The sequence below is a fragment of the Parasteatoda tepidariorum genome, chromosome 6 (assembly GCF_043381705.1).
Source record: "Parasteatoda tepidariorum isolate YZ-2023 chromosome 6, CAS_Ptep_4.0, whole genome shotgun sequence".
NCBI lineage: Eukaryota > Metazoa > Arthropoda > Arachnida > Araneae > Theridiidae > Parasteatoda > Parasteatoda tepidariorum.
This window is the reverse complement of record NC_092209.1, coordinates 61,800,920-61,825,073: the sequence shown is the minus strand read 5'-3', so window position 1 is coordinate 61,825,073 and position 24,154 is coordinate 61,800,920. Positions and strand designations below refer to the sequence as shown.

The following is a 24,154-nucleotide window of genomic DNA, read 5'->3' as shown; positions in this document are numbered from 1 at the left end:
GGAATCGGTACAATATATATTAATAAACCACACTTTTTTAAAAAGCTGACGTTTTTACATCAGATTGTTCATTATGACAGTATAGGTAAATACATAGTTTACGAATTCCTAGTATTCTTTCTAGTTAGCAACAGAATACTCGAGAGCATTATATTGCCGAAAAATCAGTTTTTCATCAAAAACGCTTCCTATGCTACATGAAAAGTTGATTTATCATTATATTGACTCTAATCTTGCATATGTATAAGCTACTACTTGTATTTTGAAAGATACTTGATAAAATAAAAAAATAAAAAATTAAAGAAAGAATATAGGCATCAAAGTAGGAAAGTTTTTAACGTGGAACATGATTTAAACTTGATTAGAAACTCGCTATATCATAGTTTCTTCTAAAAAATATTTGGTTAATTTATTATTTAAGATGCAGATATTTCAATTAAAGTTTTAAAAAAAATATTCAAAAACTTTAAAAAACTAATCTGAATATTTAAAAGGTTATGAAATATTGATTAAACAATGAAATACACAAACAATCACTTTTCATTTAGTCGTTCTAGCATTGAAAAAAATTTTAAACAGAGATAGAGGAAGATATTTTGAAAAAAATATTAATTTTTTCAAACGAAAGAGTATTTATATGTTTTTAAATGGAGGATAGATAGACAAATTCTCTAACATGTTCAAATAAATTATCCAGGGGAAAGGATAACCACTCATGATTTTACATTAATTCTGGATCAAGTATTGGGAGAAATTTTGCTTTCGGGGAGGACTTTTTGAGGTAACTTACCCACATTTACGCTCGTTAGATGGAGAGGAAGACCACGAGGGTTCAAGGAAAAAAGGTACCGGAAAAAAAGGTACGGAAAAAAAGGTCCCGGAAAAAAAAGGTCCCGGTAAAAAAGGTACCTGTGTAGGGAAAATTCTGTAGGGGAAAATATTTGAAATGAGAAGATTAGATTGAAGCTGCTGTTCCGTGCATATTTTTTTTTTTCGTGTCGCGCGTTTTCAACTAATTAAAAAGGACCAATACTTTCACCTCCAATCACGAATAAACATCCAACACATAAATCCTCCCAACTTCCCCGATTGGCTACTTTAAGCCTCACATTAGCAACTTCTTCACAAAATATAATTTAAAATAGAAAATAACACATTTTTCACTTAAAAAAATTACAAAAAAAAAGTAAAACATTATTGAAAAATTTAAATAGTATCTTCCCGCTTTAAAAAATAATCAAAGAAGAATAAATAAATGAAATAAAATTTTAAAAAAAAAAGCGTAATACAACCAGCCCACCCTTACCCTTCTCCTTACCTCAATGATCTAATCTGAATTATTACAGATAAAAAGAATATTCATTGAAACAGCGAGAAGCATTCATGCTGCCCAGAAAGCGAGAGGGGAAATATCCCAACAGATTTTCCCTATGAAGGTACCTTTTTTACCGGGACCTTTTTTTCCGGGACCTTTTTTTCCAGGGACCCTTTTTTCCGTACCTTTTTTTCCAGGGACCTTTTTTACCGGGACCTTTTTTTCCGTACCTTTTTTTCCGGGACCTTTTTTTCCGTCTACCGACCACGAGAGCCTCCCACGTTTAGCCTGAAGGCAAAGGGACTCTAACCCATGATCCGTCTGCCACTGAGGATATTTCACGTCAAAGCCGGATGTGGATTCGTATCAACCAGACATCACCGGGATTCGAACCAGGTTCACCTCATTGGAAAGCTAACGCTTTATCCCCTGAGCTACCACGGCTCATGGTGCCATTGCTGTGGTTCTAAATTGAATAACCGAAGTAATGACGTCAGAAGATGTAGGGATAAAATGTCCATTGGATCCGATAACTGGATGCCAGCCCATTCACCGAAAACATTACTGGTGGGGACTATGACCAAGATTGAAATTATGCTTTTTTGCGCATATTATGCCGTAAGTTTGTCATAACTGCCGTAAGTTTGCAACAGTTATTCGTGACCGTTAAGTCAGCTGTTGTTGTTCCTATCTAAACCTTGACTGTTGTATCCATGACTGTTGTTCACCCTTTCTAAAGCCAACACTGTTCATGCTTATTTTAAAAACGACGCAATGGGGAGAAAAGCCGCAATTTTGTAAAAATAAAAAGCATTATGGTCTAATGTTTTAATTTTTAAAAACTTACACTAATGCTGCATTATCTGGGCTCATGAAATTTGCAAGAACTGAGAATAGGGCAGTGATTTTGATAATTTTCATCTAAGTGAAAAAATGCCACCAAATTGGCAATTTCTAAGTCAAATGGACTTTTAATGGTATTCAAGTTGTGTGTGGGTTCTAAAGGCCTGATAATTCTTCACGGCAAAAATCATTTCTTTGCTTCGAGTGTAAGATACTTTAATTGTGGCTTTTTTCTTCTTTTTTTCTTTAGGCACTGATCCTCAAAAAACTGTGCTATAACTATTATGATATTAGTTACCAAACACTTTAAAAATGAATAGCACAACAACAATTATTTTTTCCCATTAATTACTCTCACAATTAATACATATCCGGAATGCTTCTTTTTTAACATCAAATACAAATTTCCCTGATTTTTTTTTCCTTACCAGTCAATATACAAAAAAGTGGAGTGGGAGGAGCAAGTGAACGAATTGAGTAAATGTCCACAGCTCTTCATCAAAGACCCAGATAATGATGTGGCGTGCGGATTACCTTGTCAAGATGGTGCTCATCAGTGCCTTGGGCCCCGGATGTGGGCCGACGGAGGCTACTGTAGGGGGGCGTAAGGCAGGGTGTCCGCATTCCTCAGCACCCCCCGAGCACGTGTGGTCCTACTACTGAGGGTCAAGACTAGTAATGGGCGTCTGCTTTTTTTTGTGTAGTAGATTTGTTGTGGGTTTGGCTCTATTGAAACAGGTAGCTGTTTCTGCAGACACAGACATTGCGTTTACGAGTGTCTAATTGGAAAAATGAAAGTGGTAGTAGTTTATAGATACTGATATTACTTTTTCTAAAATAGAATTATGATTTTTTATAGTTTGCTGCGCCAATAGCCTTAATTCTTTAATCAACCTTCGTAATTATAATGGAGAATACAGATAGAATCAGTATCAATAATGATTAGATTTTTTCCATCCATTTTTATAAATGGAGTTACCTGTTTTCTTTCTTTTTTTCTTCTTCTTTTTTTCTTTTTTTTAAAAAAAACTTTTAAAGCTTTAAAGCTAATTTTAACTTTTTAAGCTTCATTAAATTTTAGATGACGATGAAAAACTATTTTAGTCCCTAAGATTTGTACGACCCCCTTTTCTCCTGTTGTTCCTGCGTTCGTTCATTTAATCATTTCTCATACGAATTTATTTGCAGTTAGATATGCAGAATTTATTTATAAATTCGGTTAGTTATAAGCACAGAAGTTCAAGTTTGTGGCCGATTCTTTATTATAGGTAAAATTTTAAAACTTTACCCATATCTTCCCACCGGAAAAAAGGATTTGAAAAATTAAAATAATTTTAGATAATAACCTTAATGAATTTCTTCATAGAAATCAATTTCAAGCCCTAAAATATTTTAACATAAAATTACTAGAAACAAATAGCCCTACAAATGATTAAATCAGAATTCTTTTTAAAAGTCTACTAATTGTTATGAAAAATATATTTAATTTAAGAAACAGAAAGAAGGCAGCTTACGTAAAAAGCAGTAATATTTTTATTTTTACATGTCTTCTCTTGAATTTGTAAAAGTGATAATAGCATAATAACTACATTAATATTTACAATAATAATAAGACTTGCCGAAATTGAAACTTGTCTTTTCATCTTTCAATACATGTTACAGAAATATAAGCAATATGGTTTTGGAAGTCTTCTTTTGAAGGAACTTTTTGTGATTATGTTTTGATATACACGTTTGTTAAAGAAAATTTCATGGCTGATGGGAGTGAAACAATAGAAGTTTCTAGAATTTGAACATATATATACAAATGCATGCAAAATAAATTTCTTTGTTCATTATTTTTACTGTTCCAAGCGAAAAATAAGAAAGAGGAGACGAAAATTGCATTTAAAGTCATGTACATACATAAATGTTTGCAGAAAGTTGCTTTCCCCATACATAAATGTTTGCAGAAAGTATTAGACAAATCTACTCGCCTGTTTAAAATAAATAACAGAATCAACAAATTCATTTTGGAATTAATAACTAACAGCAGCAATGGACAAAACTCTAATTAATAAATCGAAGAATAGACTAACTAGTAAAGAGTCACATTTTTTTAAAATTTTCTTACTGTTACTTCATTGTAAAACTTTGCGCTACCGTGATAATAATAGTGGAACATAAGGATATCACTTTCAGAAAATCACAGATCATCATTTGAATTAATTTGTTTCAGAAAACCTCTGAGTTTAAAATGTCTTTCTTAGTATCATGAAATTCTGCATCACAAATATAAATAATATACATATGCCAATATTTGCTCTCTTCTTCTTCTCATTGGCACGACATCCAATGATGGGCCTTGGCCTTCTCAACAAGTCTATGCCAAGACATTCTTCCCTTAGCCAAGGTTCTCCAGTTTATTCTCTATAAAACTTTTTTTTCTCCCTACTATTTACTCTCTAATGAGGCTTAATTTGAAATTAATTTCGTTTTAACTTGAGATATACCTTTCTGAGATGTAATATGTGATTAATTAACAATTTATCAAGTTTGTCCCCACTAGCCATGTAATAAGGCTAATCAGAACAAAAACAACCTTTCTTAAAACGATCATTATGAAAAAACAAAAACTGTTTAAAAAATACTTTATAAGTAAAACATTTAATATAGCATTCTGACAAATTTGTATACTCATTATTACCCCTATAATGTCAGATCATAACATACAAAATTCAATTTCCGAAAGCATTATAACAAACAAAAATATATTGATGCGACTTATTTAAATACTGTTTTTTTTCTTTCTTTTTTGTCTTATTTGCTTTACCAGACAGATTTTGCTGAAATATTTTTTACTCTATATTAAAAACCCATTACTAATACTACTGAATTTTCTTTTAAAAATTGTAAAATATTTATTTCCAACCAGACTAATTGCGATGAGGTATATTTAGGTAATAACATATTTGTAAAAAATAAAGTATAAACCCCACTGCATTATACAGTTTCCCCACAAATAAAAATAAATTAGAAAGTGATTTCAAAAACACGTATTTTATAAATATTTAATCCTTAATACAACATTAATGATACCACATTACTTTTTTTAAATAAGAGAAAAAAAATCTCAAATTGATTCCCTGAAATTCTCAAAAGAGTTGGATCCTTATTATTTTTTTTTTTAATCAAAGAATTCCGAAATGGTGATGGCGGACTAAAAATAGTCTTTAGAATTATCAAGTAATAATAGCCGTGAAGAAGATTCTTCCTTCCAAAAAGTAATAGCCTGAAGATATGTTATTTATTCTGGAAGGAAATAGTAGGAGGAAAGATGGGGATGTAAATTTCGCACGGGCGTCCGCATAAACTAGCTTAAGTATAGACGCTTAATGATCGGAGCAACGAGGGAGGAGGTCAAGATAGAGGTTCGAGCCAACCTCTGGGGGTAATTTCGTTCCATCGACTTCTTTTTGATAAGAACAGTGGGGAGCATATAGAATTTTCAACATCACTGATATAATTTTCTATTACAAGCTTTTCACTGGAAATAATGAACCCGGAGAGAAAGACGAATCAATTGTTTCATAGGTTGTACAAATAAAAGAATGTTTGAAGAAGTCTTTTTTTTTCTCTTCTTTTTTTTCCCTAATTTCTTTAAGATGATATAACAGGTAAAATATCAGATTTTTTTTTTCCTTTTTTGTGTCACATATTTAATGGTGTTTGAATTTTTTTACTGATTCTTTTTAGTGTTTTAATAATGAAAGAATAAGAAGCTTGGAATTTCCTTTTTTCTATTTGCATCGAATAAAAATAAGGGAAGTGAAATTAACAAAAATTTGCTGACACTGTATTTTTTTTAATTTGCTTTTATTATTACCGGCAATCATAAATATGAAATCTAAATATACTGGATTGTTTTTTTTTTTTTTTTTTTTTTTTTTTTTTTTTTTTTTTGCGCGAAATTTAAAATAATTCTCTCTTTTTTTTCAATTCTTTTTTTTAAAATGATATAAGAGGCATTAAATTTGTCTTGTTTTTTTTTTCTTTTTGGTGGCGCATTTTTAACGGTGTTTGAATTATTTACTGACACATTTTAAGTGTTTTAATGATGAAAAGACAAGAAACTTGGAATTTTTCTTTGTGTAATTACATAGAATAATAATTGAGAAAATAAAATTACCAAAAAGAATTTACTTACACTGTTTTTTTTGTTCATTTTTTCTCTTATTTATTTTATCATATTTTATTTCGTTATCATTGTAAACATAAAACGTGCATATATATATATATCTTAATGGAGAGACCTGCTGCGTTCGATTTTCAGCGATGGCTGATCGATACGAATTCTGCACTCGGCTCGCACCGAACACTGTGCTGATGTAAAATATCCTCAGTGGTAGACAGATCACGAGTTTCGAGTCTTTCTTGCAGCCAGGCTAACCGTGGGAGGATTTTGTGGTTTTCCTTCCCGTGTAACGCAAATTCATGTTAGTTCCATCAAAATGTCCGCCATGAAGGCAAATTTCTCCCGAAACTTTATCCAGGAGTTCCCTTGTCTTCTGGACTGGGTTCAAAATTACAAAGCTACGGAGTAGAACTTTGATAGTTGGAAATCCAAAACTTGGTTGACTGTTCAACGACAGTTATAAAGCAAAATTTTCATCGGATTGATTTTTCAAATTTTATTCCCAATTTTTAAAACTTCTTTCTCTTTCCATTCAATATTTTTTTAGTCATTTTTAAATTTTAGCCAATTATCTGATAAAAATGCCAAAATTTCATACATGCAAACTGCAAAAGCTTACACCTTATTAAAGAGCATAATTTAAAATTAGATATTTGTTACTGTATGAAAAATGGATCGCGAGGAAAAATAATACTACGACCAAGAGGCTCTTAAATTTTACATTGATAAACAAATGTTATTACTTTTAACAGTTTTTTTATAGACAAATTTCAAAAAACAATTGATGAAAACACTAAATATTTCCAATCCTTACGTACGACTCATTTAATATTTTGTGAAAATGTAAGAAAGAAGTGCAACTTCAAAAATTTAAAAATTAAAAAAATTGAAAGTTAAAAAATCTCAAATACCAGCTTGCGTTTTAAAACGCTTTTAATTACAGTGTTAGAAATTTCTAAGCATAACTATAACATCGTTCTAACTTACAGCAGCCTTAATATGATATTAAATTAAACCATATTTTCACACTTCTTAAACTTGATAATACGATACTACGGTTCATTTTAATCGAAAGCTTGATTCAAATTTGCACGTTATTTAAGCTGTACGATATTTGCACCGAATTATAACAATAATATGGCTGAACAGTGAATCGATTTTTGAAAAATTGTATTCTTTATTTCTTAAATCAATGTAATATAACAATCAATGCAATATATTTTTTTAAATTTTATATATTTAATTATTTTTAAATGTATTAGAATACGAGCAAAATTTGCATCCAGACTACAGTCCCGAATTACATGTAGTCCAGCCGGTAACAATAAGAATATTAGCTTAAAAAAATATTTAAATAAAACTTTTATTAAAAAGATTTATGCTGTTGTGTTTAACGAATATTGTTGTTATAATTCAGTAAATTTAATTTTATTTATTTATTTATTTATTTATTTATTTGGTTAAAATGATTTGATAACTTGCAATGTAATGTAATGCAGGGACTGCAATAACAACAGGGAATGCATAATAATGTACTGCAGGGAAAACATTTCGTTAAGAATTCTGGAAAAAAACTGTGCCTGTGCAGGTTGTACAGCTGGATTTTGTAACAGTTTTTTCCATAATCTTCCTAGGGTCGATTCATATCTTAGTTCAAGGAATGCAATACTTTATAAAGAAGTGTCGGTAAGAAATCCCAGACATCCGTAGGGAAAAAAGAAGTACTTTTAAAAATAGCCGCCTTTAAGAAACTTATGCTGACACATCTAAGGGGAAAGGGAAAATGAAAGAGGGATTAAAACATGAAACTAAGGGAATAAACTTGATAAGGATATTTTTTACAGCAAGATCAAATATATAAAAATATACCATGATGCATATGCAGAAAATGGAGTTTTTATTTAAAGAATTATTGTTCGCTTCATTATGTGTATGATCGCTAGAAATGAAACCTGTAATTCAATTGCTATATGAAAAAGGAATTTTTTTAACACCTCTTGAAAGACTGGAAGTAATTCAGTAAATAAAAGTAAATGCAACACAATAAAATAGGAAGTGATAAAGGTAAATATATAATAAAATTTAAAAAGCAATATTTTATTGAAATTGAGACTTTGGAAGTACTGAAATAATTTTGAACTTAACGCATGTAATTTTCTGTTTTAAAGTGCCTAAAAGTTTCCGAAGGGACCGAAACTGTCAAAAAATATATTGAAGTGCTCGAAACTGTCCAAAAGTGTGCTAAAATGCCTAAAATCTTTAATTCTGAAAAGAGTTAAAACCCTTATACGAAGCAATCTCTATGCACTTTTTTACTTGCAAGAAAAATAAATATTGTTACACTTTTATCAATTTTTCAATAGAATACTTAATGCAATTCTTTGAATGTTTAAAACTATATTAACAAATTTTAAAAGTTATAAATATATAGATTTCTAGCATATACTCAAATAAAGTACTTAGATTTTGAAGGAAGATTTTTTGATTTTTTCAGATTAGTAGATTTTTTTTTAAAGAAGATATCTTGAACTAAAAATCTCAGTTTAATTTGTAATTTCATTTCATTTTTTTTAACCTCTTATAGTATTTTTCTTGACTGTTAAGCATTCCTCTCATATAACTACTGTATAATATTTAGTTTCGGTACGTTTTGAGATTTAAAAAAAGAATAAACCAGCAATTTTTATGTATGTATGTATACATGATTGTATGTATGTATGTATGTATGTATGTATGTATGTATGTATGTATGTATGTATGTANTAGATAGATAGATAGATATATATATAGATAGATAGATAGATAGATAGATAGATAGATATATTCCTCCAAAAAAGTAATAAAAAGTTTATTTTTATGTATTTATTTATTTTGGCATATTTATTTATTTATTCCTTTTGTTCTTTTTTTTTTAAAAAAAAAGGAAGAATAAAAAGTAAACAATCAAGAAAGGCATGGCAAATCTCGACGCGAGAGTTCCTTTAAATAAATAGCTTCTCACAGTTAAATGAGAACAGAAGTTATAGGAAAGATTCCCACAAAGGAATTGTTTCAAAAAAAATAATAAACAATTAATTTCACGGCGGTTGATGCAAGTAATAAATAGAAAGATCTTTAATTTTACCGAAACACAGCGTTATTTATTACACTAGCATAAAGACGTCTAAACTTTATGGCATTATCTTGCAAATAGATATTCACCTGAACGCTCTTTCGGTTTCGTTTGATCCCATTGAAAGGTAAAGAAAATGTTTCCGCCTGGCACAGTAGACAATTAAATCAATGTGATTGTGGTATTCTTAAAGTGTATTGTTCCGTTTTCGAGATATACTTATCTCTATTTTTATGTAGATTCTTAGGGTTGAAAAAATCTAAAAAACAAATCCAATGATTAAGAACTGTATCAATTTTCCAACTTTATTGGATCAATTTTAACACTGTTGAAATTGAAGTCTCTTTTTCGAAAGCGTAGTAATAACATAATTTAGAGAATAATCTATTATTTTTATGGCGGTTTTAAGTTTGAATGGCTGTTATATTAAATTTTGCAAATTTCTGCCTAGCTTGTTCAATCTAATAAGAAAATGTCGAAATTAAATTGTCGATATGCCGACAAAGCTATGCAAAAACCGAAGTGCAACTTAGCTTTTTAATATCTGAAAAATTATTCCAACGCTGCACTATCTGGACTCATAAAATTTTGCAAAACTGGAAACTTATTTAGCTATTTATTTATTCTGACAATTTTAATCTGTTGAAAAGTCTCGCCAAATTGAAGATTTTTGAAAAACGCTTAATAAATTTTAAAACATTTAAGAAGTTATTAATATATGCATAAATTTGTATAAATTAATATCTCCTAGATATTAATATAAATACTGATTTTTTTGAAAAAAAGAATAAAAATATTGCATTTTTCGAGAGTTTATCCTTTCAAGATTATTGTTACGAAATATTGAATTGGTTTTAATCAAAGCCCAAGTAGTACTTTACTGCAAGATGGTATTTATAGTTAAAATTATAATTTTGACTAAAATGAGAAATATGGCTTTTTTATTTTCTTTGGAGAAAGGGCTTCGAAAATGATTTTTAATGATTTCCTTCAGATGAAAAAATTCCACATAATTGAAAATATTTTTTCTTCTAAAATATTTCTTAAAATATTTGTCTTTTAAAATCCAGATTTATTTTTTTTCCATTTTTTCATTTATTTATTTTATTTTATTTATCAGTTTTATTTAATTATTTTTATTTATTTATATATTTGAATTTTAATGTATAAAGTTTAAAAATTAAAGCTTTTTTCTAGTTTGAGACCCTCTTAATATGGCAAAAACACCTTGAAAATCTACCAATTATCATTTAAATGTAGTGCAGTATGATATTAAATAAACAAATATTCGATCCAAATTTAAAATCCATAAAAACAAGAGCATACAGATGACGAATGAATATATTATTAAAAAATTGCCCATTGAAACTATTTACATGGCTATTAGGATCGCTAATGTAATTATAATAGCAACCATTTAAGATGTATTTACAATGTGTTCAATGCCAGAGTGACATTAAACTTGTTCATTTAATAAATGACATAAATCACTGCAGGCTTAATAATAATCTCTAAATAGATTTCTTTATGACATAATAGTTTCAGCTGTCCATTCAAGTGTAATTAAATACTATGCACGCGAACTGAATTTGCCATCTCTCCCTGATAGACATGCTGCAATTACAACTGTGCCAGTTACTTAAGCAAATTACCAGGGAGTAATAAGTATATAAAGATGAGACATGAAAATGGGGATGCAAGCCTCCTAATTTGACGTCATTAAAGGTCGCAACGACCGTTCAGAAATGCTAAAGTGACACGCAACATAGCATGATTGGTTGGAAAAAATTGAGATTTTTCTTTTTAATAAAAATCACACGTAAAATGATAGGCTGACACATAGCTCTTTAACACCACGAAGAGTGTTATTATTCCCCATTAAAAGAGCTTTCTTAAGTAGCGAAATAGCTTCTTAATAAATGAGGATGACAAATCATGAGGAACGATTGATTTATTTTAAATCTATTGTCAGGCTTTATAACATGTCTTTTACTTACGAATGCCTGGACGCTTACTTGTTCCCGGTATTTTTTGACAGGGAATTGTTTTAGAAAGAAATAATGATGATTCATTGGAGTTATTGTTATATTTTTATGCATATTACTTAATTGGTTTTGATGATGGTAATTAGTGTCACATACGTTCTAAATGTTAAATTACTTCAAATGAAGCTGCCGACTTTAAATTTGATCTAATAATTTCATAACATCATGTAAAATTAAATGTATGTCTAATGTTAGAATTTATTTGAATAGGAATACTAATGTCACTTTTTACATGCATATGTGCGATTTTACTTTAATCATAAACTATATTTATTGGCAAATCAATCAAGTTAATTTATAGAAGAAAAGATTTTGTTTATTTCAGGTAATATTTCTATCAAATATCAATTAATGTTCATATAGTCAAAAATGGTCGAGGAAAAAAAATGTGAAGAACAAATAGTAAAACAATCAAAATTTACAAATATATTATCATTTTTGACATACAGTTTATAAAATTATAATCACTTTTGGCATACAATTATAGTTCGCGCGTTTGTTTTCTTTATTAACATCCCAATATCATGTTGCATAATTTTAAAAATAACTTGATTAAATTTTCAATTTTTATAATAGAACACATTGAAACGAAAATGAATAATTAGTTTCAGTTTTGCATTCAATCAAAACAGGTAACACATCGGATAAAAAAAGAGGAAAAATGATTTTATAAAGTGCGAATTTCCAAAATAATTTCGGATAGTTTAATTTAAAATTTAGCTGTAATATTTAACAGTTTAATGTTTAAATTAAAGCGAAAACCAGTATAAAATAGTTAAGAGTGAAGATAATTTGACAAAAAAAATCTATCACTTGAATTTCAAGAAGTATTGTGAGAAACATGTGAGATTTTGATAAATTATTGTAGCTGAGACCCCCCAGCCTTGAGGAGTTCTCTTTTATTTCCTATCACCCCACCCCTTAGAAGCTTTCCCAACCCCTTTCATTTCTTCTCTTTGTTACTAAATGTTGATGAAAAGGTTGTGAGCACTGCAAGCTTATTTATTTCAATCTGCTGATTGATGAGGATTCCACATAAACCGATTTGCAGAATCGCTGTCACACATGGAACTGAAATTTAAAGAGATACCCCACAGTGTTTTGTTATCAATCACAAAGTATCACCTATTTTTCGGAATTTTTACCTTTGGACTATCACATCAAAGAAGAAAAAGGTATTTTCCTTTGGGAACCAATGGTGCATAGTTCTCCCATGAAAATGTATATTTTCAAGTATTTAGTTGATTTAGATAGATTTTTAGTTTTTGGTTGTCATTTATGTCATCCAAAATGATATTTTAACATCGTTTAATGTCCTACGTAACTACAATATCTATTTTTGTGCCGTGTTATAAATGTGATTTCCTACTTGTTTTAATTTTTCAATATGATGAAAATATTTTTAAAAAAAATAGCAGTTGATGTGATTTATAAGAGAGTTTAATTTTAAACTTGCTGACGTGAAAAAATTTTTGACTTGTACATATTCAAAGAAAAAAAGTTTATAAAGTTTTAGAATTTTTTTTCTTCAAAAATTCAAATGATTTGAAGTTATTTTGCAAAAATAATAAAAAATACAGTCAGGAAAATAGATATTTAAAATTTAAAAAAAAGAAAAGAAATTAAAGTTAAAAAAATTAATTATAATAATTAGGTGTCAACTAATTCTGTTTTCCCCGACGCCCAGAAAAATGGAGATTTTTATTTAGGAGCTTCTTCAGTTTCCAGGAATTTTTTTAAAATTTACAAAAACTAGGAAAACCTTCAGTTAAAGTAGAAGACCAAGAGAACTCGGCAAAATTCAATTTTCTACTTACAAATCCAGTTGCTTTGGCAGCCATGTAAGAATAAAAAAAATAATTATGCGAAAAAACATGCAGGAGAATTAGATATTAATCTTCTACATATATGGTTTCAAGTATGATTAGGTTTGAAATGTTTAACAGTAATATAGATGATATTTTAATTATTGTAGGCTTTTTTATGCCCTTTTTTTTGGAGAGTAATCTTAGTGATGCCTTTCTAAATTAAAATGGTAATAAAATAATTCATTACAATTTTCCTTAGAGTAATTTTTATTTATTTTTTACCTTTTTAACAAACTTGATTTTTAAATGAAAATAAACGAAATACCTTTATAATAAGTTTTCTCTGGTTCCTCATAAATATCCGGTTTTTTATTTTCACTTTTTTTTTTCTTTCTGAGTGAGATGATGATCATTTTTGTGGAATGCACAGTAGCACTCGGCTCCACCCCCTTCTGACCATGAACCCGTGATTGGTGTATAATTAATGGCAAACCACATACTAGCGTCAACAAGGGTGCATGCATTTTCTAACCCTAGGGATTTCGAAACCCTGAGGGAAAGTATTCGTTCCACTTTTCACAAATCGTTACACATTTTTCTCTGATTGACACTGAGAATAATTGGTTTACTGCGAAATGTCAGGTACTTCTATCGAAAGAAAAGTAAAACTAATTAGCAACTTTACTTTGTTTTTCAGTCTGTAATACGCAGTGTTTTTGAGGTTGTTTTTCTAATGCTCTGTCGTTCGAGTTCTAAAGAATAATATTCTATTTCTAAAAACTATACCTAGTGTGTTTGTAGCGGTTATACATGATTCATAGGTTTAGTTTTACACATATTTAGTCAGTGGCCTCCATACTAATAATGAAAATGGAGCAAAACATTAATATGAAAAAAGTCCCAATTTTTTTGAAAGTGAAAGCATTTGTGATATGATTTAATTTTTTTTTAATATGTGAATGTTACCCCAATGTCCTCATAAAAATTTTCAACAGTTGTTTATTAATTTCCAGCAAAACGGGAAAATGTCGCTGAATTCAAAATAATTAAGCTATTTTTCCGTTTTATAACCCAAATATTACTTTTCGGTAAAACAGTTTATTTAGTTTAAAACTAAAGCTTTCCTTTTGTTTTACGGGTTCTTGATCAAAATTTATTGAGAACTACTTTCTTAAAGCTGTTTTTCGAAGACTCCACGGTTATTTTGGAAATGGCGCAAAGCATCAAAATGGAAAAAAAACGCAATTTTCTGAAAAAACTTTTAAAATATCTAAGTTATTTGTCTGTTCTAATATAGATTAAAGAAATTGGAATCAAGTTATAATGGGGATATTTCGTGAAAAAAAATTATATTCATTATTTATTCAAATATTATTTATTTTACGATTTTCTAAATTATTATTTAATTAATTAATCATAAACATATTAAATAATAATTAAAATAATAATTTGCTAATGAATAAAAAGTATTTAATTACTAATTATTTTTTAACAATTATTATTTATTACTTTTTAATTGATAAATATTATTTAAAAACTAGGATCTGATGGGTTTAATTTTAAATGTGAAGTATTAATCGTGAAAATTAATCGAAAAATTTACAATTAGTATTATAACCTGTGTTCAGCAACCATTCATCCTGCAATCTAACTCAACGTAGCAATCCTAAATCTGCCTGAACTAATAGCAAACAAGCCTCCTATTTCCTCAATTCTCTTACAGCTAAATGCAACATTAAGTCCTAGCATAGTTGGACAAGCAGTTTATTTATTAGAGACCATCTCTTTATTAACCTAACACATTTATTAGCATTTTTTTTTTAAATTTCAATTAAGTGCTGGTGTTTGTGAGTGCATATTCAGAAACCTTTCTTTTTTCAAACAACTCAGAAATTATAAAAATAACATCAAACGGATTATTATTATAACAAAATAAAAAGGGACAAAAGAAGAAAAAAGTCGATAACAATAGCGAGTCAAAAATAATAAAAGTAAAGAAGTAGTATTTGTTTCCAAATGATACGTATCATTGTTTTCCGACACAAAAACGCTTTATTTATCAATTAATGAAATAAAAACCAACGATTTGAATGAAACTATAATTATTTGATTCAATAGTGCTCGACAAATTAAAATCTAATTATTGCAGCATAAAAAATAAATCAAATGGATAGTAAAACTTTCTATATAGGCTATAATTTCTTTACTTTCTCCTGTGAGAGAACGAGAAATAATTTCTGATTCACGTGTATTGAAGGGAAAAATAAGATTACAACCTTGGATAGCAGCCCACTCAGGTAGCTGGACCGATATCCGGGTCGGCCGACGCCCAAGCTACCTTTTTCTTTACCTATTGCTTGACGAGACGCGCCAAATATGCCGCCAAGCATCAATGCTCGGAGAAATTTATTTGGTTGACAGGAGGGAAGAAAAAGTGATTTCGGAGGGGAAAAAGTCTAATTAAACAAGTTGAAATGGATTAAGGTAAGAAGAAAGATCAAATGATAAATATCAGACATTTCAAAACCGCATCAAGTGAATTTGAACTTTAATCATTTATTTATTTTATTATTTTGCGTAATCGAATGACAGGTGAATACAATTTTATTTTTTGATGAAACTTTTGACTAAATCAGACGTGTTTTTGTTTATAATTATTTTAAAATATTGAGATTTATACTGTTAAAATCATTACACTTCTTTTTGGACTGAAGTATTTTTAAAAAAGAAAAAAGATACTAATCGAATTATAAAAATTTTTTTGGCTAACATGATTTTAACACAGAACGTTTAAAGGAAGATTTTTAGGAAAAAAGTTATGAAAATATTTGATGATTTTTTTTATTACAATTTAAATAGTCTAACAAACAGTTATAAAAGTTATTTAAGTATTCATAAATTAAGTTAGAGAAGGAAAAAAAGAAGGAAAAAAACTATGCATAATACTTTTAATTATCATTATTGGTTATAAATATTTCAAAAAATTTACACGTGATTGCTAATAATTTTGTATAACGAACAGAAAAGAGAAAATCTCAATATTTTAAAGTAGATTTAATGACCTATATTAAGTCACGAATTTTAATTCTATTGCATGTGATTTTCCTATGCTTGCTTATTTACTACATTAATAACATTAATAAGTCAATAAATATGTAATCAAGAAATATATGTGAATGATTATTTAAGAGTAGACAAATCATACATTCAATTCAAAATACTTTTTGCAAATAATCTTTAAGTATTTAAATATTTGAATTTTGTCAATTTCATGTTTTTATTCAGACAAATGAAAAAAAAAAAAAATTATAACTTTAAGGAAAGAGGGGATTGTTTTAAAGGATAGTTAGAAAAAAAAATGCAAGGTTAATCATTACTAAATCTGAATCTACTATAACTATATTTGCATTCTGAGTTTGATTTGCAGAAAATTATTTCAAGTTGAATATTTCAAAAAATTAATTACTTTATTGGTAGCGGATACAATAATGTATAGAAATTGTAAAGAGATCAAAAATGTCTCTGAGAAAAGGAACGCGGCACAAAAAAGCATAAGACGACAATACTACACTGCAAAAAAATTCGGATCAAACTGCAATAAAAAGTACCGGCACTCAGGGTGCCATTATTTTTTAATCGTAATCTTTTACGAAAAAAAAAAATTATAAACCGGAATTTTTACAGTAATATACATTTAATTACAATAATTCAGGGATTTTACAGTAAACATTAATGTAAAAATTACGGAATAAAGTTTTATGGTAAATATAGATTTTATAGTAAAATGGGTTTTACGGATGATGCACACAGGGTGCCAATACTTTGCACCGTAATTCAATCCGGAATATTTTACTGTGTACGATCGGATGGATTCATAACCGTGAGGCAATGTAATCGTTGTTGCTGTCCGTATCATTACAGTAACTGTTATTGTTGTCCTTTGCTACCAGGTAGCAAAGGATAGCAATAACGATTCTATCAAAAAGCAAAAATTAATTCTAACATATAATTAATTATAAATTAAATATAATTAATTATATAAAATTAATTATATGTAATTAATTATATATAATTAATTAATTAAAATTAATTAATAATAAGTAATTATATTTAGTTATATTATATATAAATTAAAATTTTCGAAAACCAGATCGTTATATTTTTATGAATGGAGCAAATAATATTTAGACTTATATTTTTGGCGTGCCAGGATGATTAGCCCAATTAGTATTTAATTTCCTTCTTTGCGTAAGATATTTAAAAATAAAATTTTGAAACTGAAACTAAACAATTTTTAAAAAAATGTTATTTAAAATCATCATTTTCCTTTTAAGAAGATAAATTATTCAACAAATATACTTTAAAATATAAACGATGTAACTATCTATTTCGTACCAATTTCATACGAGAGAAAAATTAATCTTACTTTTTAATTAGTTTACAAGGGAAAAAAATATATGAAGTTTTAAACCTTCTATGCATTAGTAGAAAAATTTATCCTTGTAAATGCGACTGACACGTAGCAGTTTCATATTCACCGACAAACCTTTCGGGCGTTTTATTCAAATTCCAAAATTAATGAATCTTCTAAATTGACTATAAAATGAAGAATAAACTTAATGAACAAATAAGAAAGGAATCAAGGGAATAACTAATGTATTTATTTGTTGCTTTTGTAGAACTAAATTAACACCGAGGAAACTATACATCAAGTGCGCGTAATAAATTACAGGTGAAGAAATCACCGAAAAAGTAATTGAAAACTCAACCAATATCTGTATTTAAATTTCTTTCTTCCCTTCTGTTGCTGATCGGGCGGAGTAAGGGTGCGGTAAAGCATGTTTGACACATTGGGGGCGAAAACTTCAATTGCAGAATTAAAACCACCCAACTTCACTGAATAAACTACGAAATCAGAATTAATAATGAGGGAGAAAAAGTGGATCAAAATTATCCCTGTGACAAAAAAGATTACCCAGTTATTTTTTTTTCTTCCTTCCTTAAAAAGGAGTTGAAAAAAATTGTCACTGATCATCAAAGTTGCTATGATTTCAGTGTGTTATGAGTCAACAAAAATTGGGTTTGAATAAGATAAAATAAACAATATACAAAAAAAATAACCAAAAGAATGTTTTAAATGGCATATATTTTGGTTTTTAGTGCCGCAATTATGATTTTTTGTTATACCAGAAATATCATTACTATACAGTACGGTAAATTAATGCTAATTGCTTCATTTGTGATTAACCCTTTTATTGCTGAGAATTTTTAAACAATTTTCTGGAATTTTTTTTCTTCGAAAATTCGTATTTTCTTTTTAGACTTAATTAGCGAAATCCCAGCAAATTGTTATTATGTTTATATGGATTATGCAGTATATGTAACATCGTTTATATTATTTTGAACGAGTAGGCTTCTATAAATATTACTATTATAGATTATAGTAGTTGATTCACCACTTTAGTACCTCTTATTTTGACAGAATGTTTTGATTCGAAAATTTGTATTTTTCTTTTAGTGTTAACCTTCGCGACGAAATTCAAAAACGATGTTGTTGAGTCCCTTTATAAATACTTTTCATATCTCATATTGATTTCGTTTCCCGCACTAAATGAATCGACAACTATTTTACTTATTAGGTTTGTCTTTAATATTTTAACATTTTCCAAGAAAAATATGCAATTTCTCTGTTCTCTTCTTTTAATGAATCTCAATTTCTCAAGAAGGCACACCCCATCTCATACTGATTCAATACTTCAGATTTAAGATTGAGAACTTTTCAGTAATGAAATGCATAAAAATTTTTATAAAGTTATACAGCTCTTAATTGTTTCTAAATTTGAAGGATATATTTTTAAAAAAAATTACAAATTAAATCGCTTATTTCATACAAAATTAGCTCTATGATTTCATTTTTTGTTAGTACACGATAAAAACCAAAGTGGTTTTATTTTATTATTTATGTAAAATAATCATCTTTATATAGAGATAAATCATTTATTGTTTTTTACTTTATTTTGCTTGAATTAAGTTGTGAACCACTTTAGAAAATGTTTTAAAATATAACTTATAAATTAGTAGTTCATAATAGTAGTTTACATTAGTAGTATTTTATTTACGTCACACTAGAGCTGCACAATGGTTTATTGACGACGGTCTGGGAAACATCCCCGAGGATGCTCTGAAGACATGCCATCACAATTTTAATCTTTTGCAGAGAAGAAAGATCCCCCGCTTTTTTAGCCCCTCAACCTGCACACGAAGTCGAACAAACAGGGATCGATACTGCACTCCCTTAGTTCCTACGCAGGTTGATCAAAGTGGTCACCCACCCGCTCGCTGACTGAAGGTAGTGATGCTTGCCTTCGGTGTTCTACTGGGAATCGTGTCTTTACGATCAGTCCACTTTGGGGCTAGAAATGTTAATGGAACTCATTATTTAAGCAAACATTTTTTTTGTAATTTGCAGCTTTAGAATAATAATTTTAATAAACTTTATTTGAAACAAAATATCAGACTTGTTTCTATGAGTGTGAAACAATGTACAAAAATTATTGAAATATTGTTTTTAATATGTTTTAAATATTTTTAAAACCTTCCAGAAATATGTTTCATGACAACATAGCAAAAAATTTAAAATGAAAAAAAAAAAAAAAAAACTTAGCAGAAAAGTTTTATTGTTAACCAAAATTTAATGCACACGAGATTGCATTTCTCTTTTAAAATAAGCAGAAATGTATACATAAGTACAAATGTAAGTAATATAAATAAGCTTATACAACATAGCATTTTGTAATTAAATCTCTTATAAAAAACAATATAGAAATAGTCACCAATGTGCAATAACAAATGAAAGGAACTCAAATAAACTAAATTGCAAGCTTACATACAAATACGGAAATGATTTTATTTTAAAATAGTTTTTGTTTTCTGGTTTTCCTGTAATAAACGCCCATGCAGGAATTTTTATTTCAAGTTTATATTGCGTGAATCAAACATTTCAACAAATTTAAATTTAAATAATATCAAATATCTGATTGAGATTTCTAGCTCGAATCCCACAATCCCGTTAACAGATTAATTGCTTAATGACACAATTCTGCCCTTACTTTCTCATGCTATTCAATTTCCCGCCGCGGGTGCAGGGTGTTGCCAGATTCTTCGGAAAAGAAAGCAAAAACGTTTTCGACCATGGCCTACTTTCACTGTTACAAATACAAAAGAAATGTAAAGCAAGTAGTGACCTCTACCACAAAAATTCAACTAATAGCCATATTGGTGCGATCCAGTTTCTGCAGATAATAGGCTTTAATTCGTTCCGATGATCTGAAAGTTTTCTCTTTCGAGAAAGGTAATTAATTTTTGTACGGTGACAATTAAATCAAAGTAATAAAGGAATTTTGGTAAAAGCTTGCTCATGCCACACCCAGGCGACATTGCGAATTTAAATATTTGTGATGAATAAAACATGCAAAATAATTTTTAATGATGTAACATTTTGAAAAACCGTATAAAGATTGGTATGTGCAAAGTAGAGTTTTTTTCCCCCCTCTTTTATACTAGTATAAATTATTAAAAGGATCATTTAAAATAATTTCAATTTAGCCTTACTCATTAACAATTATTTTAAACTTCTGATCCATAGCGTTAAAAAATTGCGCAAACAGGAAAGACAGTATATATTAACAAATAAAAAAATTTACAAAATATTTATTCCATTTCATTTCTAGTTTTATCACTTAAAAATATTTAACAAATCTAAAAGTTTAAAAATTTTTTTTCAATTAAAAATTTTCAACTTTCCAATTATACCTACATAGAACAGAATTAATTTTATAAAGTATGAACTAGCAGCAAATTAAAAATTCTAGTTGAAAAAAATATAAATATGTAATTGGAAATTATGAAATTATCTTCAAAACTTCCAACTAAGTATTATTCATTAACGTTCATAAAAAGTACTCTAACTATTCATTCTTAACTGTGATTATTAAAATCCTAAATCTTTTGTTGATGTTTCGATCAATATCATTATTTATTTCTATAATTCATGTAAATATTGTTAAATTTATAAGTAAATTAATAGTAACAACAATTATAATTGTGAAAATGTAAAATTAAATCAGACATAATTATAATCGTAATAATCATACACTATTTTAGATTAATTTATTAAGTAGCAACAATGTTAGCAATAAAATAAGATCCACTATCTAATTTACAGCTAAATCAAAAAAATTGATGTAAATGTAAAACTATATTTAAAATTTCAGCGTGCTTAATTACAGTTTAATAGCAGTTAAAAAATATGAACTGTTTCGATGTAAAATCTTTACCCGAACATTTGGGTAGACAAGCTCTTCGTGGGAACTATATAATATAAACTCTCTCTTTATATTAGCTTTACAATATTATTGTACGAGTTTCAGAAACGTTACTTACATGACATGTTGTAATATGTTTATATTATGAGGTAAAGAATATTATTTTTTCACATTACATGTGGTTTGCAAACTTTTTGTAGGTGTTTACATTATGCGTCGTAAAAGATTAGCATTATATGTGTGATGCTAACATTATGTGTGTTTTTACAGCATACGTGGTTTCATGCTTATACCATGAAGTAACATATTTATTTAGATTACGTGAGTTATGTTTACATTATGAGTGTGATATTGTTGTATGATATTTATATTATTAATGATGTTATTATTAATGATGTGATGTACATTATGTGTGTGCTATTCACATTATGTATTGTGTGTGATGCCATATTATCTATAGTGTTTACATTATACATATTTTTGTTATAAACATTATCTGTGGTAATATTTAATTTGTTTAAATTATACATGTGGTGTTTACATTATGTGATAACATGTAATTTGCTAACCTTATTTATTAAGCATTTTATGCATGATTTTTTGTGTCAGATTTTGCTTGCAGAACGTGCAACTACACTGTAAAAATGGAACTACGAAACTTTCTTCGATTTTGACGAAACCATTTTCTGATATATGCTCCGAGCAAACATTTCGTCCCAGTGACAAAATAACTATGTCCTCTTCTTCGAGGAAACAAACTTATATAGAAGAAATATTCATATTTTTTGTAGAAATTGTAGAATATTCTATTGCAGAAATATTCTATTTTCTTTTAAAGAAAACCTTCTAGGGCCTGATGTATCTAATTTTTCTAATAATCACTTGTGTGGGTACCATATTGATAGCCACAGCAAGGACAGATAGGCCAGAAGGATAAATTACAACCATGCCTGAATAAGGATTCGAACCTTGGACTTTCCTGCTACGAAGCAAATTTCTTAACCACCATATAGGCTGGGCAGCTTATATTGTCAATTTATTTTCGATTGTCACATCTTTATTCTAGTTTCATCAATCTAGTTAACGATCTACCACAATGCATTACGAATTGGTTTTGATTTGAGGAAACATTTTCGTCATACATTTGAGGCTCGCGCTTCGTCACAAATAACGTGATTTAGTTACGAAAACAAATTAACGAAATAATGCTCAAAGATTACTGAATCGTCAAAAGAGAGAGTTTTATTTTTGAGAATGCAAGCATTTTTTTATCAGAAAAAAAAATTTAATTTTTTAAAAGATAACCTGAGAATGAAAGTTTTCCATGCATCATATTATAATTTGGGATATAATGTGTTATTCCTAAATTATGGTTTACCAACTTCTAACTTTAAACATTATCACATAATAAAGTATCCCTAAAAACAATAACACACACACACAAAAAAATCACTTTGATCAAAAACTAGTCAATTGCATCATGTTGAATAAATTAAAACAGTTCTTATTTTTATTTATTATAAAGTTATTTAAAGATAAATGAACCCACAAACTATTAAAAGTGGGAGAAAGAGCAATAATAAATTGTACCATTGACAGAATCTCTGATGGGAGTTGGAAAAAACAAGTTTTTGGAATAAGAAATCAGCCTTCTCTTAGACAGCGTTGCGTCGAATTAATTTTCGAACGGCTTTATTAATTCAGTACATTGGAGAGTTCGTTGCCTTTGATATTGTTGGGAGGCACTAGACCCCGTCACCTGTGTGTATACCCCGTCTTCTTCTTGTTATTCCCGTTTTTTCCCCCTTGATTTTAATAAGAATCAAATAGATTGTTTTTGAAAAGAACTTTTAATGAGGAGAAAAAATAATCTTGCGCATCAATTGATTGAGCATCCAACTTAGAAGAGATCGGGCAAACAGCTGAACTTGATTTGAATTCCTGGTCTAAAATTGTCTCATTTTAAAAGGATTTAGTTTCACATATATACATTTATATAAATCTTCATTTATATAACATTTATATCATTTATACATAAATCTTTCAAAATTGTTTTTGAATAGGTTGTAAATACTGAAAAACATTCGTAAAATTTTTACATTGCAAATCTTGATAAATTATTTATTTTGAGTTTAGAAAAAATAACTACTGTGAACAATATGTAAAATCTAATGAATTTTAAATAAAAGCTGATTTCCGTCATCTATGTGCCCTTTCTTAAAGATTTTTTCAGAGACTTCGTTTTAATGTCATTAACATCATCAGAAAGTTGGAGAGGAATTAATTCGATTATTCCACAGTCAAAATGTTTTGAATTAATATATATTTTATAGGACTTCACATTTAAAACAAAGGTTACTTTCAATTTTGAAGTGATTAGTAAAAGAAATTTTCGAATATATTACAAGATACTAATGCAAAATTTAGAAAATGTACTGTTAATTTTATGTACGAACAACGAAGAAATGAAATGAGTCCCTTACTAACTCGTGTCAATGATTATAAGAAAACGTTTTCGAATATTTTTAAAGTT

The 24,154-nt window shown here is 28.4% G+C and overlaps 1 protein-coding gene across 2 annotated transcripts in view; it reads right to left on the bottom strand.

Moving 5' to 3' along the window:
- The window catches only part of LOC107457180 (protein jagged-1), a 126,274-nt gene that overhangs the window by 68,746 nt on the left and 33,374 nt on the right, over positions 1 to 24,154 (bottom strand). The window contains exon 1 of one of the 2 annotated variants that reach the window (XM_043040208.2): positions 13,623 to 13,686. The exons of the other annotated variant lie outside the window; for it this stretch is intronic. Within the exon in view, the coding sequence (XP_042896142.1) occupies positions 13,623 to 13,652 (30 nt within the window). The 5' untranslated portion in view covers positions 13,653 to 13,686. Of the gene's footprint in view, positions 1 to 13,622; positions 13,687 to 24,154 lie in introns of those variants that run through there. 2 annotated transcript variants of the gene reach the window in all.